This window comes from Trachurus japonicus, chromosome 5 (genome assembly GCF_045865225.1).
Source record: "Trachurus japonicus isolate A0001 chromosome 5, Traja_1.0".
Classification (NCBI taxonomy): domain Eukaryota; kingdom Metazoa; phylum Chordata; class Actinopteri; order Carangiformes; family Carangidae; genus Trachurus; species Trachurus japonicus.
This window is the reverse complement of record NC_140911.1, coordinates 9,109,857-9,124,804: the sequence shown is the minus strand read 5'-3', so window position 1 is coordinate 9,124,804 and position 14,948 is coordinate 9,109,857. Positions and strand designations below refer to the sequence as shown.

Here is a 14,948-nt window from a genome sequence, read left to right as displayed (position 1 = left end):
TAATTAGCACTTAAGTATTTTCCCACTACGTTTAAAATGGGAACCGTTTCACTTCTACTTAAGTATATTTATTAATCAAACAATTACTTGGTAGATTCTTATAATTACTCTAAATATGATAAAGAAATAAATAAAGACGCAAAATAAGCAAATACTATTTACAGCTGTATATAAAGATCAAAAAATCTTACAGAAATGCAAATCCATTTTTACAGTAATTTCCAAAAGTCTGTTTATTTAAATTAAACAACAGCTGAATTACATTATAAACAAACAAAAAAAACCTATTTACGGGGCGGTGCGTGGCGCAGTGGGTAGAGCGGCCGCCCCATGTAGAGGCTACAGTCCTCGCCGCAGGCGTCCCCGGTTCGAATCCCGCGTCGGGCAGACCTTTCCTGCGTGTCATTCCCCCTCTCTCTGCCTCCCCATTTCCTGTCTGTCTCTACTGTCATCACTATCAAATAAAGGCAAAAAGCCAAAAAATATACTTTAAAAAAAAAAAAAAAAAACCTATTTACTGGTACATTTTCTTTAGTTGTCATAAGAAATTAAAATACTATAAACTGCAGACATTTATTATATATTATATATATTAGTCATAAAAAAACTGCAAATAAACTTTTTCAGACAATTATTTCTCCTTTTTCTTTAAAGTTACATTGATTTTTTATTGAGCAAACGAGAAATACAAACTCTCAATGAGGATAATAATGCAGGTGAAAGCTTTAATAATGCAGGTGAAAGCTTGTGAAGAAGCTCAGTGAATGTTATTGTCACATTGGTGACAGTGCTTTTACTGCAGTGGAAGAGTGCAGCCAGATGCAGATGTGGGTAGTTGTGACGGAGTTTCATGAGGGTCATAAAGATTTGGTCTTCAAGTGTGAGTTCTTTGGGGCTCCAATCAGCTTGGTATGTGATTGAATCCTCAAAACGGGCAACGTATTCACAAACAGCACTGAAAGTCTCTCTATCTGGCAATCCCGTCTCCATCCGAATAACATTTTCACTCAGCTGAGAGGCAGAATACCTGTCACGGCAGTAACTCTGTTTATCCTTGAGAGACTTCAACTCTGCTCTGGCCTGCTCTAGCTCCATCTCAAGCTGAATCCACCTACTCCTTTCAAACTGCGGCTCTTCTTTAACCGTTGTAGGGGGTTGAGGTTCTTCTGCATCAGCCTGAGATAGCTGCTCTCCATGTTCTTCATCAGCAGTCATAAGCTGTCTGCTTCCTCCTTCCTCCTCCTCCTCCTGCTTTACTTCCACAGCAGTTTCATCCCTCTCAGTGTTTTCCTCCGTCAGGCAGTAGGAATGATCTCTATGTTGAACCGGAGTTGTGATTACAAATAAAACAGGGACTTTTTTGTTCTTGACAGGAAAATGACAGCCACAGATGCGGGAGTGGGCAGTGGGCTTCCTGTCAGCTTGTCTAGGGGGAAAGATAAGATAAAATATACAATATTAGTTTCATGGAAGTTACACCCTCTCAGATAAGAGCACACAAACTTAAGGCTACAATAACCAAGTGCACAAATACCATGGTGCATGCAAAACCAATCATAATTTAAGCAGCACTGATGGGGCCATCGCACATTTAAAATTTACACTGCTCAAACTACAGATAACGCTATTATTTTTGTAATAGACTATAGTTGGCCCATTGCCTCACTTAGTCAAGTCAAGTCAATCTTTAGCCTAGCTAATTTCATACACAAGGCAACACAATGTGCTTTACATAATATTTCCATTCAATCACAACACAGTCATAAAGAGCAAGTGCAGGAAAGAAATAAAGGAAGAATATTGTACAAATTTGCATCTATTTTTCTCTATACTTTCTAAATGTAAAATACATTAGCCTACATTGTTAATCAATAGGCTACATTTACAACTAAATATGAATCTTTCAATTAAAGTCGTGTACAAATTAGACCTTCATGCAGGACTTAAAACGGCTTTTGGTGCCTTTAATAGTGTTGTCAGATTGGTTTAATGTTTTCCATGGGTTTTCCAGCCCAATAAGTGCACGAAAACAGCCTATGGAATGTGACACATTTTGGATGATAATCAAATATATAAATATTTCCCAAATTGATAGATAATAAAAGTTTCAAAATTTACAAGTTGGGTATTTACTGTTGTGTTTTAGCTTATAACAAAACGTGGAGATCCGCACACCATAAAGCTCCCCTAAATTATTTTACAGCTTCATGTGGCCAATTATAATTAACACCAGCGTTGCTTCAAGCACAATGCAGACTGTTTCACCCTGACCAAGCAAGTAAATGTGGTGTTGACATGGAAATCATAGTAATGTGAGTTTGCCTTAAAGCACGAATCCAGAGTCTCCGCTGGTCAACATCGGTCGGGAAACGATGAAACGAGCAATTTTCACGCGTAGACTTGTGGTTGCATCCCGGTGCAAAGCAAAACACCATCGTCTAGCATTTAATAATACAATTTAAAACACTATTAACGTTACACTTTTTAAATCCCCGTCAGATGCGGGTTGACGAGGGAACCGGAAGTGCTAAAAGCGCCAACGGAGTTCCGGGTTTACTGGCAGACTCTCTAATAAAAAAAAAGTATAAAAGTGCAAAAACATTTAGGGGATTCATGAAGGAAAACAAAACAAAAAACAAAAACAACACCCGGAATGAGGGTTTGTTTACAGTTTAGTTTCTCCATTTATTATTTATTTATTTATTTAAATGTATACGGCTTTTATTGTGAAAATAATCTTACCGGATATGTCCAAAAAGAAAAAACAGCACATCTGCTTCCGGAAGCTAAACGACGCTAGCAACTCGCTGTGCTGAGCTGCTGCTGCTGCCTCTGACTGTCACCTGTGATCTTGTGGGTTTAGTTACCTCACTAAAACAAACCCGGGTGAAAACTAATATATTTAACAACAACAACAACAACAACAACAACAACAACAACAACGGTAAGCCCACTAAAGCTACTACAAGCATGCACTAAAATGTCTGGTAACGTTAGATTGACAAGTTTCAACACGGACGTTAATGTTGACTGGACTCAGCCTGTTTTTTGTAATAACGTGCAGTTGGGGAAAATCAAAACTACACAACCAGCTTAACGTTAACTTTCCCCCCCTCTTACCTTTTGTTAGTTTGGCTAGCTTTTATAACAGCGAATGCTAGCTAACGGTACAGGGCACAAGTGAACTTGCATTATATTATGTCTCATATTTTGATTTATTTTTTTAACGTTGCAGCCACTGAAGTCAGTGAAAAGTTAACTTCATCACCACAGCATCGGGATCCATCCTTCCTCTGGCCACCCTGGCGTTTCCTTGTTTCGATGGCATTTACCTGCCAAAGCAAGAAAATGAATTCGTGCACCAAATCATGGATGAACTGGACACATACCAACACAGGAGCAACCAAAAGAGGTGAGTCTTTCCTCATTGGGAATAAATAGAAGATGAAAACTTTTTGTAGAACCAGAACCTATCACTCGTATTGTAACTAATTAATCAATTAATTAATTAATAAGAAGAGAACATTACACTGTAACTTATACACAATACTACAACACTAAACTAGGGCAGACTGTCTTTTAGTAATCTACAAAATAAAACGAACTGCATGATAAAAGTCTTAAAACTTGAATATCCCATAGCATTGGGTGTATTTAAAATAATCTTATGATACCATTTTATAGAGATGTGTCTGATTGTTTCCTCTTTCTGTATTTTTTTCTTGTTATGTTTTGATTTCATTGAGACTACTTGATTTAAAAAGACACAAGACTGTTTATTCATCTTACACATGGGAAATTTGGTTGTTACAGTAGCATTTGTAACATACAAGGTAAAAAAAAAAGTAGAAGAATATGCAAATAGAGAGATATTAAAAACAATGTAAGACAAACATAAAAAACAAACTATAAACATAGAAATTAAAGCCTCAATACCAGGTTTTACACTGCCTAAAGACATCATGGCCTCTCATTATCCATCTCTGTTGTCACTCCCTCTGTGTCTCTCTCCAGCGTGCTCCTGTTCCCGAGTCTACCCAGCAGACTGCGATACCTGATCCACAAGACCATAGAGGACCTGCCGGAGCTCACATCTTTCTCAGTGGGAGAAAGCTGGTGTCGAAGGGTGGTGGTCTGTCACTCTGAGCTCAGGTACACATTTCTTTTATCAGCTCTTTTTTAGAAGTTGTCTCGTTAGACTGAGAAAAAAAATCACAGCTAGTTTGTCAGATACATGAGCAGCCAGATTTCGTCATTCAATCTGATCTGAAATGAATAATTAATGGCAAATCAAATTCAGTGTAGGGTTTTGATGCAAATGTGGGTTTCTGTTGTTTTTTTTTCTTCTGTAGGGGTGAGATTGAGGAAGACAGTGATTTGGAGAGCAACAACAGCTTGTGTGAAGAGCCGCTAAGAATTAAGGAGGAGATGGACAGCTTCGCTAAGCCTAAATCTTCAATCCCATCACGAAGCCGCGGACCCAAGAGGCCGGACAAACCTCTTTACATGCCGCGAGCCGCTCGGGAGAGACTGTCGCACGACTCGCCAGGACCCGCGGCGTTCAAAGAGAAACCAAGTCCGTCATCCTCTAGCTTTAGCTGTAGCCACGTCAGCAGTTCATCTGACTCTTGTTCCTGCAATGAAACTTCAGAAAGCACTCAACCCTCGTCCACATCCGGACAGGAATCGCACCCCGGGGTAACGGACGGTGTCCTTAACCATATTTCAGACAATTCAGCACATTGTCTTCAGGAGGAGACACAGAAGTTGGTGCTGAGGCTGCATGAAACTGAAATTTGGGATGAGAATCTGTCCTGCCTCGCTGACTTGACTCTGGAGGAGGATGTGAAAGAAGACAGAGGAGACTTTGCTAGTGTGCCATACAGCTCCCAGATAGACGACATCAGCACAGAGACAGATGATGTAACTGAAGAAGTGAGTCAACAAATACTTAATTCTTAAGATTTAGCTGTTTTTTCATTTTTTTTCTATACCAGTTTATATATATTAATATCGTTATCATCACTTTTTGTCAAGGCGTTTTCCATTGTTATGTGCATTTGTAACCATTTGTTTTGTGTTTTCCCCCATCAGATTAAAACACATCTGAAAGAGGCAGTGTCTTTTTCCATTGAGCACGTCCACAACGACTACTCCATTTATGAGAACGTGTGCATCAACGCAGATGATTTCCGCCATGTGATCGAGATCTATGACTTCCCACCTATGTTTAAAACAGACGACCTCCTGGATGCTTTTGCAGAATACAGGTGTGAACAGAGAGTCAATATCCTCAACCTAACCCTCTTCTAAGTTTAGTCTTTAGCAGGAGAAACTCTCTTTCTCTTGTTTTTCTTCTGTATTTACTCAACAAAATCAAAATGTTTTAATTGAGAGTTGTAAAAAAACATTCTCATCATTGTTATGTTTCCAATTTAAACTCAAACTGTTGATGTAGCCAATAAACTTGTTAACAAAATGTACTAAACACATATGCTATGCTGTGTGTTTCAGTGATGGTGGGATGAAGATTAAGTGGGTGGACAACACACATGCCCTGGGAGTTTTTTCCAGCGAGTCAGCAGGTCTGAGTTCCCACAGGATGAAAGGGTTCGAAGTTAACAGCTAATTTATATGACTGTCTGATATGTTACTAACATGTAGCGCTGTTTCACTGTGTCACACGCAGCACTCCACGCCCTCTCCATCTGTCACCCACTGCTGAAGGCACGAACACTAGCCGAAGGGAGTAAAAAATCCAAAGGCAAGGCGATTAGACGAGCAGGTATGAGATTCACTTACTGACACCCCCCCCCCCCATACACAATAATAAATCTGCCCTTCTGTGGTATCTAATGTTTAGTCTGGGAACTAGTTTTTGTTGTACCACTGGATAACACAATGTTTGTGTTTGCTGTCCTCCAGAGTTTATCCAGCCAGTGAAGGAGCGTCCCAGGACAGACTGTGCTGTCGCCAGGCGGATGGTGACCAGAGCCCTGGGGCTGCCGGGACGAGGCAGAGTACAGCGCTACTGAAGAGACGTGCTGCTCATACTGTGTCGGTATATACAGGTAAACAGGCCAATCCAGGCATTATAGATTCACTCAGCTAACACTGGTGGAGTTACACTACTCACAAAAAATTCATGCTACAGTGATATTCTATCATGAAAGCTTTTTAAGTAGAAGGATGCAATGGTCATTTCTTTATCTCAAACAAAAGCTAACAACAGTGGTGGCTATAGCACAACAAAAATCTCAATGTCTCAATAACTTGATCAATTTGATCAAAGTGTTGTCTTGGTCTCATGATGTCAAAATTTGAACATGGTGGGGAGGAGAGGGAGAGAGAAGAGGACTGTATACAAATGGGCTCTATGCACAGCTCCACTACTTCCTGATTTTAAGGCTGCTCTTTTATTTCCTGTCTTACATTATTGGACAAACTGTCCTCAGTTGTGTCTGAGTAGTCACAATGGTCAAACACACCTGGATTAATCAGTTTGTCAAATAATGTAAGACAGGAAATAAAAGAGCAGCCTTAAAATCAGGAAGTAGTGGAGCTGTGCATAGAGCCCATTGTCATTGAACCAGAACATTTAGTGGTTCAGTGACAATTGAACCACTAAATCAGACGGTGCTTGTGATTTTTGTGGTTAATCACCTTGTTACAGAACAGCATGTTATTCAATAAGGACTGAAACACTGAACAATTGGACATGTGCATTCAAAAGTTTAGAGAAGGTTAAATTAAGTTCACCTGTAAAGGTTATAGTGCATTCTAGGTGCATTCTGAAATTTAATCCAAAAGCCAAACATCCCTAACTTTTTGTGAGTAGTGTAGATCAAAACTTTGGATAGCAGATGTCATGTTAATCCTGCTTGAAAAAAAAGGTTCCTCATGTTATCCAAAATCTGCTTTTACGACTTTTATTTCAAAAAGTAACGCTTTTCCACATTCACCCTTGCATACAAAATAAAAACAATCAGGCAACAACTAACAAGTACCCTTATAAAAAGAGGGGTCATTCAAATTTGTTACATTAAAAAAAACTAATTTACAAAACAATGAACAGGCATTTTCACACACATTTGTGGCTATTACAGTACATCCACAATGTTATCATAGTCCCTGATGGTAATAATTTAAACAAAACGGAAAAATAAGCTGAGGGGATGTGCATTTCATGAAGATGAAAACGTGTGTGTCTACCGTAACAACCAAGAAAAAATAATCAATAAATAAAACATTTTCAAAAGTGAGCTCAAGTATGTGGAACACAAAGTCCTGAAAGCAAAAAGCACGTTCCCACTCAGCTTAATTCTGACTTCAATTTATGACTGGAAATCATGTCAGATTGTCAGAAATACTGCAGGAAACAAATCCAAGCAACTGTTGGCATTAAATAAATCTCCTATATTCAACAGTGGAGTGGCTGTAACAGGAATTGTAAAAACAAATCCAACACTCACGGCCTATATTGCAGCTGTCATAACTTACCGAAAGCTAAATACAGTTCTTCAGAAAACAAATGATTTGTCACGTCTGTTGTGTTGTTGCCAATAGATTGCGGCTTGTTTCTCTGCAGTAATTATCATTTTGTAACGTATTTCACTTTGGTTTTGAGTTAAGGCCTTGTACTATTTAATAATGTGGAAGCAAATGTGATTTCTACACCCGTCTTTCAGTTCAGTTGTGATGGGGAGAAAACAGTCTGTGCAAAATGCCGACCATATGCAGCGGCATATTTGGCAGCAGACGGTTTTCATCCACCCCAGGCCAACTCAACATACAGCTGAGGGCCACGTTTAATGTTGTTTTTCTTCCCATTTGAGGCTGTCCTCAAATGCTTGAAACTTTGGCTTAGAAAGTAACTGTTGGCACAGTTCATTTAATAAATAATTTGGCTACAATCCTCCCTGACATCTCCCTCATTAAGCACCAGGTCAACGCCTACATTTCACTGCCAACAAAGGCAAGAGGCAGTAAGAGATAAGAACATTATTGTACAGCTGAATGTGGTTAATACATTTAATAAGCAAGCAGGTCTTTTTCTCATCGTCTCATTGTCCGTTGTACCAGATGAGCTCTTGCAGCTCATCAATCCAGCACTGATCCGAGGAAGCAAAGCAGTACAGCCCCCTCTAGTGGTTGTCTTGTCAAATATTGATATTTGCTTCCCCAATGTCCGTGCGTGCACATGGTGTTGTCCATCCCGAGTCTACCTGTGTGAGAGCTGGTTGGTCAGCAGTCCCGGGAACACTTCCTCCGTTTCCGAGCTCATCGTGCCACCTGTGAGGTCAGACAGGGAGAGGATGATGAAGAACAATACCACGTTGTAACATAAGGCAAATCATAGGTCAGCAAATCTAAACTTAAAACAGTAAAAATGCACCAACCAAACAAGACACTCTGTAATTAGCTGTGACGAAGTGGTGGCACAACCATTTGCAGTTTATTAACAATCAAAAGAGATGTCACAATTACTTGTTTTCACAATTAATTGTGGTATTAAACGCCACAATTAATTAATCGTAAAGTTTTTTTAAAATACCGTTACTTTCCTAAAAAGATAATGATGTGCAGATGTGCGCCAAAATAAAGGTAAATGCACAGTCAGATACTGGTCCAATTAACGTACGAACGTAACATTGAATTGGTAGAAATTTAGATGTTGGCGTGTCATTTGTAATTAAAAAAACAAAACAAAACAAAAAAGATTAAAATAAACGTAAACATTTGGTATACATGACAATTTATGATCTGAATTTTCCAAACACTTAATTAATTGGTCCCTATATTAATAAATACTGGAAATGTTTTGTGTAAACAATGAGTAATGTAATTATATTTTGACTATATTTGATTATTTTACACATTCATAGTGTTGTGAAATTAATGAATGCATAATAATCGTGATTATCGTAATACCGTGATTATTTCTCTGACAATAATCGTACCAAGAAAATTTATAATCGTGACATCCCTAATTGGAAATGATTTTGTGCCATGTTGTGATATCTTTTAACTGGAATATTTTGTATATCTTCTACAGAGAGGTGCAGCAGCGGTCTGCTCCTGAAGAGGCTAAATGATCATCAAGAGTCCTGACTACCGTCCACCACTATCTGCCTCCTTCACTGCCTCACGACATCATCAACCTCAACTGTGGAGCACGACACCTAATCACCACCAGACTCAGTGTTGTTCTGTAGCTCCACCTGACCCCTGATCTTTGGACGTTACTGTCGTGGTTCCACTTGTTCACACAGTCACCATGAAACAGTCTTAACCAGGTAGTTTATACAGAGAGCTGAAAGGACACTGGAGAAACTCTTGTCCTTGTTGTGGTTTGATTTGCATGTTGCCTTGAAACTGAGGGACTGAGGGTTTCAAGGTTGGTCAGGTTGTTCTTGCCCAGGTAATCCAGGGGTTGGTTGCATTATTAATTCTGTGTAAACAGTAGCGTTTTTTCTTCTAACATAATGTCAAATTCCTCCACAGATTAATTCTCAGGATTTGGTTAAAGAAATTTCATTATGCGGTGTTGTGATAGATTTTATATAGAGTGCAAAACCAGAAGCAGATTTGTTCAAAAAACACTATTGTTTTCAAAAGCCAGTATTTAAGAGAGACAGTTCAAACAAAAACTGCAAGTTACAAGCAGTGTTATACTGGAGTTCATAGATATTTTATAATATTTTAGTTCATTTTACAGTAATTTTTTTATTTTTTGTAAAGAAGTTGCAAGATGTTTGGTTACTTTTAATATTTATTTTATTTCTCTAAATATCAAATTCTACTTTAGGATTGAAAGAAGTTATTTCTCCCTCAATGTTAGAGAAAATATCAGATTTCAGAGGTTTTTGATCCACTAAAGTTTAAGCTTTGAGAATTTGAATGTTCAGCCATTAGTGTAAATATGTTCCTATGTCACGTACTGTACGTGCAACGTAGTGTAAAGGGACGTACAACATGCCATTAACAGAGAAATGTATGAGTTTGTAATGAGTAAAACAAGATGAGTGTTTTATTTTTTGTCAAACTGAAATGATGTGCTGTTTCCTTGAACTTATCTTGTGCCTGATTTGAGTTTGACAGGACTTACTCTTTAGTATGTAAGTGTTACCATGTCGATTACCTGTGGAGTTGAACTTAACTACAGTATTGCCTAGTTGCAGGGGAAAAATAGGTTTGATTGTAGCATTAAGTGCAGCGCAATCCCATGGAAATAAGAAATATATATGTGGATTTGATAAGATATATTGTATAAAAGAAGTGTTGTAACATTTTAAATAAACATACACTCACCAGGCACTTTATTAGAAACACCTGTACACCTGATTATTCATACACAATTTCTTATTAGCCCATCGTGCAGCAGCAGTGCACTGCTTAAAGTCACGCAGATACTAGTCAGGAGCTTCAGTTAATGTTCACATCAGACGTTAGTTTTGTTGATGAGTGGTAACCGGAGGAGAATGAGTCAGATAGATTAATTGGAGCTGAGAGGCTACAGTAAGTCAGATAATCACTCTTTACAACTGTGGTGAGCAGAGAAGCGTCTCAGAAATACACAAGACCACATGAGGGTTCACCGCTGTCAGCCGAGTACAGAGATCTGAGGCTGCAGTGAGAACCGGCTCACCAGAACTGGGCAGATGAAGACTGGAAAAACCGTAGACCGGCTGAATGAATCTGGATTTCTGCTGAGGCAGCACATGTCCGGGTCTATTTGCCACGAACGGCCCGAATCAATGGACCCAACCTGCCTTGTGTCAACAGTGGGTGCAATGGTGAGGGGAATGTTTTCCTATCCAACATCTATCGCTTGAATGCCATAGCCTGAGTATTGCTGCTGAACATGTGCTTTTATGTGCACAGTTTGTTTATCACACTGCTACTTGCAGTAGGATAATGCACCAAGTCTCTCAAACTGGTTTCATGAACATGGCAATGCGGTCAATGAACTCATTTGACCTCCTGAGTCATAGGGACGTGGTAAAACTGGAGATTATTTGGCGGCATGAATCTGCAGCTGACAAACCAGCAGAAATAAAGTTATGAAATCTTGTCAATATGGAGCAGAATCTCACAGGAAAGTTTCCAACTTGTTGAGTTAGTGCCAAGAAAAGCTCAGGCAGTTATGAGAGCAATGGGAGTCCCTACTCAGTAATAGTAATAGCTGTTCCTAACAAAGTGCTTTGACAGTGCAGCAGCAGTGTAAATTGTCTTAACTTTTAACATTTGTTTTGAAATAATTTTCAATAATCTAATTTTCAGTCAATCCTAATTTCCCAAACTATAAATCTTGAGCTGTTTTATGACTGTACACTGCAAGAAATCCAAATCTTTCCAAGAATATTTGTCTTTTTTCTTGTCAAAATGTCTAATTTCTAGTCAAAAGTAATCTCTTTCCACTCACCACCTTAAAATTTACTTGTTATTAGATAATTTTCACTTGAAATAAGTAGAAAAATCTGCCAGTGAAAGCAAGTTTTTTGTGCTTGTAAGAAAGAAAAACTTGCTCCACTATCAGATTTTTCTACTTATTTCAAGTGAAAATATGCTTGAAAGAAGTAAAAACAAGCTACTTTTTATGTGATGAGTCTTATTTTAGGTATAATTAGATTTGTTTTGACTAGAAATGACATTTTGACTAGTCTAGGACAAATATTCTTGGTAAGATTTTGAGTTTTTGTAGTGTAGTTAATCTAATTTAACCCAAATGCAGAGGAGATCGTGGTCTCACCTATACGACAGTTGTACGTCCACATCCGTTGTCCATCGTACCGAGAGCGACACTTCAGAACGTTGTTGGTGAAATCTGATTCTGCAACCTCATAGTTGGGGTTGATCACAATCTGGTAGAGAAAAAATATATAAATATGTTAAACGAATAAAAGTAATGTTTATAAAAATGTTTGCCCTTTACACTTTTATGCACTATTAATAAACGATTTAGCACTACTCAGGTCCAAATTATACAGGTTTATTAATTGTTAATTAACTGTCGTAGGAGCAAGAGGATGGCAGGGTGACAAAGTGAGTGTCTCAAAAAGAAAAAGCTGCTGCAAATGCTTCAGAACAAGGATTTTCATCAAGGTCGGAGTACGTTTCAATAGACCATCAGACATATCTGTGTCCTCAGGAAACCCTGCTCACTCCTTTCACGTCTGAATCACAGTATACCCGGGCTGAAAGCCAGACAACAGCAGTTTGCAGAGACGTGGAAAGTGTCTGTTTGGTCTGTAAGAGAGACACTGGCTGGAGATGAGACGATCTTTACCATGCACCATAGCTAACAGACTAACCTGGAAGATGTAGTCGCCGGGCTTCACGTCTGTGATGTCGATCCACTGACAGTCGATGTCGTGTCTGTAGGTATCCCAGCAGCCAACTGTGATTCCTTGTGAGCCGAAGTTTGCGCATTCGTACCTTTTCTGGATACCTGTCAGCATCCAGAGTTTACAATTAGAGAAGGAATTCATATTTTGACATGATAAATCTTACTCTGTGTGTACTGTGACATATTTTTCAAAAAGAAAATGAAAATGGAAAGGAAGGTGTCTGTGTTTTACCCTCGTCACAGTAGGTGTCCTCCAGACAGAAGCTGGCTTTGTGTCCTTCTGCCACTTTAGTGCCGTTCAAACTCAGCAAGTCGTAGTGGGTGAAAACCTCCATACTGTGGTAATGCCTAGATTAGAAGGGACAAAGGCAAAATACAGATGTTGAAACCTCTGTATTACCACACATGCTCTTATTAGGAACCAGTCCAAACAGCATTTACAGCAGAAGTTGAGGCAAAAAGGCCTGATTCGCCAACAGGATGAGGAGATTTTCTGTTGCTTAATCTAATGCCAAACATTAATAACATTAAAAATAAAACAAAACGGACTCTGATGAAGATGCAGCAGTGTTGAAACATTAGTCTGTTTGCACCTTACTAAAGCTCTGCAATTTATCGAGTGCTCCAACTTCCTTTCATTTGAGTTCAGTCATCTTCGAAGTGGCCCACTTCATTCAGTATCATTAATAAACTTTTGCTAATAATCACCTGTGAATAACTTGGATTCTCACCTGTGACATTCATGCCAAACCCAGGACTGATGTGCTGCCCGCGGCCTGAAGTCTGACTGTCCGTTGTTGTGGATCTGGGAGGAGAAGCGGAGGAGGCGGCGGTAGGAGGTGGGGTCGGCTTTCATGGCGGTGGTGGAGAGACAGTTCTCCTCTGCAGCGCACTGCAGCGCGTACATGGGCCTGTCCTCCAGGTAAGTGGTTTGCTCTACAACCTGAGCGTTGAGGACCAGGTCTGGGGCCGCTGGGAGGGACAGACAGACAGTTTTACAAAGTTTATTTCCAGCTGTGTAGCTACAATACAGTATTTTCTCTCAAGCTTGCAAAAAGCTTCTTTTAGTATGTTGCCCTCATATGCTGAAGTTTCTTACTCTTAGTGCATGAGACTCCGGCAGCGAAACGTCCGCCTCCTTTGGGGCAGACGAGGTGTTTCCCGTGATGTAGACACTGATCCAGAGTCAGCTCGGTTCCTGAACATCTCACTCCACTCATTACCACGGTGTTAGTTGAAGTGGAAGCTCCTTCCCAGTACCATGTTTCCTAAATAAAGACAAACACATAATAAAAGAATAAGTGACTCACCTGAATGAGAGTCAAGAAAGAAAGATTTCAAGTCCTAATTGCTGTGACTTAACCTGGCTCTAGTTCATCTCCCTTATAGCACCATATTATTTGGGTGAGATTTTGTGCTGAGCTACAATATGTATCTACTTGTCTAACTCTGGAAGGGGATTTTCCATTTTCCATAGTCTCAAACTACTTCTTTAGATCTGAGTTGAGTCGTAAGTCTTCAGTCCACAGCTCTGTTACATCATTTCACAGCTGCAAACAAGGAAACGATGATTGTGCTGGTAATTAAACTGTTTTGGAAAATAAGATGTGTGTGGGACGGTTTAGAACCAAGACATTTATTTTAATTTCTACTCCTGTATTTAATTTGCAGACACGTTGTCCTAGTTATCCCACAAGACCAATGTCATCGGAGGGTGTATCACATACACAGCAGGGGGAGGTGGGGGGGTTGCTCTGTTGTCCTCAAGAGTCCTGACTCAGCCTTATTACAACATCTTGCAGACCACAGGGAAAAACCTTCTGTAGAACAAACTCATACTTTCCGTCATCTTTCAAGGAAGCGGGGGATTCATGAGAAATTGAGCTATGGAAAAAGAGATATGGATGTGGGAGTACGTGCTGGTGGGTTGAGAGGAGGGACAGACGTACAGCTGTATAGTTTAAGCTCTGTGTCATTTGTTCCATCTGGTGGTGGGATTTGCCTGCAGAAGCATTTAGGAGTCAGACAGGAAAGAGTCTCCGGAGAAACTGATTCCTTGCACTGCTGTGATAACATGGAGAAGACATTTATTACTCCTAAACCTGCCGTTAACATGAGAGCTCTTATGCAAAGGCAGCTGTATGTGATGGCAAAGAGACTTGTTATTACGAGACCTTGACATGATTATTTGACTTGGCATAGAATTACTCTTTAATAAAGTGAAATAACTACTTGTATTCACAAGTAGAGACTTTATCTCAGATACTGAATCAGAAAAACATCTTGTTGTTTAAGTGTTCTTGACTTGAGGGCGAGTGCTCGAGCAGTGACCGCAAGCTCAACACAATGATACGTGTTTATGTGTTGCTCCATTAGAAGTGTATCTCAAGTAATTGTCCCAAACACAGCCGGGTGAGATAAACAGAGCCAGTCCATGTTCCACTCATAAAACCCCCCGCTGATATCAAGGCAAGTCCCCAGTGATTCATACATACTTTCCAGACCTATATAATCTCAAAACACGCATGCCACACTCGCCTCTGCCTTAAAATAGAAATAAAAGCAGGGGTTCCTTCCTCTTTACCGGACTCTCACCTCA

At 39.6% G+C, this 14,948-nt stretch overlaps 2 protein-coding genes across 2 annotated transcripts in view; one reads left to right on the top strand and one right to left on the bottom strand.

Annotated features, from left to right (window-relative positions):
• Positions 1 to 3,234: 3,234 nt before the first annotated feature.
• On the top strand, positions 3,235 to 9,316 carry r3hcc1 (R3H domain and coiled-coil containing 1). The gene is made up of 8 exons (XM_085776010.1): positions 3,235 to 3,412; positions 4,015 to 4,152; positions 4,353 to 4,935; positions 5,095 to 5,270; positions 5,515 to 5,585; positions 5,690 to 5,785; positions 5,926 to 6,071; positions 9,056 to 9,316. Exons 1-7 carry the CDS (start codon positions 3,369 to 3,371, stop codon positions 6,033 to 6,035), a joined length of 1,218 nt encoding a protein of 405 aa, XP_085632136.1. The 5' UTR covers positions 3,235 to 3,368; the 3' UTR covers positions 6,036 to 6,071; positions 9,056 to 9,316.
• Positions 6,906 to 14,948, bottom strand: part of loxl2a (lysyl oxidase-like 2a) — a 30,075-nt gene continuing 22,032 nt past the window's right edge. The window contains exons 9-14 of the mRNA XM_085776009.1: positions 13,449 to 13,617; positions 13,081 to 13,321; positions 12,582 to 12,697; positions 12,315 to 12,451; positions 11,753 to 11,864; positions 6,906 to 8,292 (exon numbers count right to left, since the gene is read on the bottom strand). Coding sequence (XP_085632135.1) covers positions 8,222 to 8,292; positions 11,753 to 11,864; positions 12,315 to 12,451; positions 12,582 to 12,697; positions 13,081 to 13,321; positions 13,449 to 13,617 — 846 coding nt within the window. The 3' untranslated portion in view covers positions 6,906 to 8,221. The remainder of the gene's footprint in view (positions 8,293 to 11,752; positions 11,865 to 12,314; positions 12,452 to 12,581; positions 12,698 to 13,080; positions 13,322 to 13,448; positions 13,618 to 14,948) is intronic.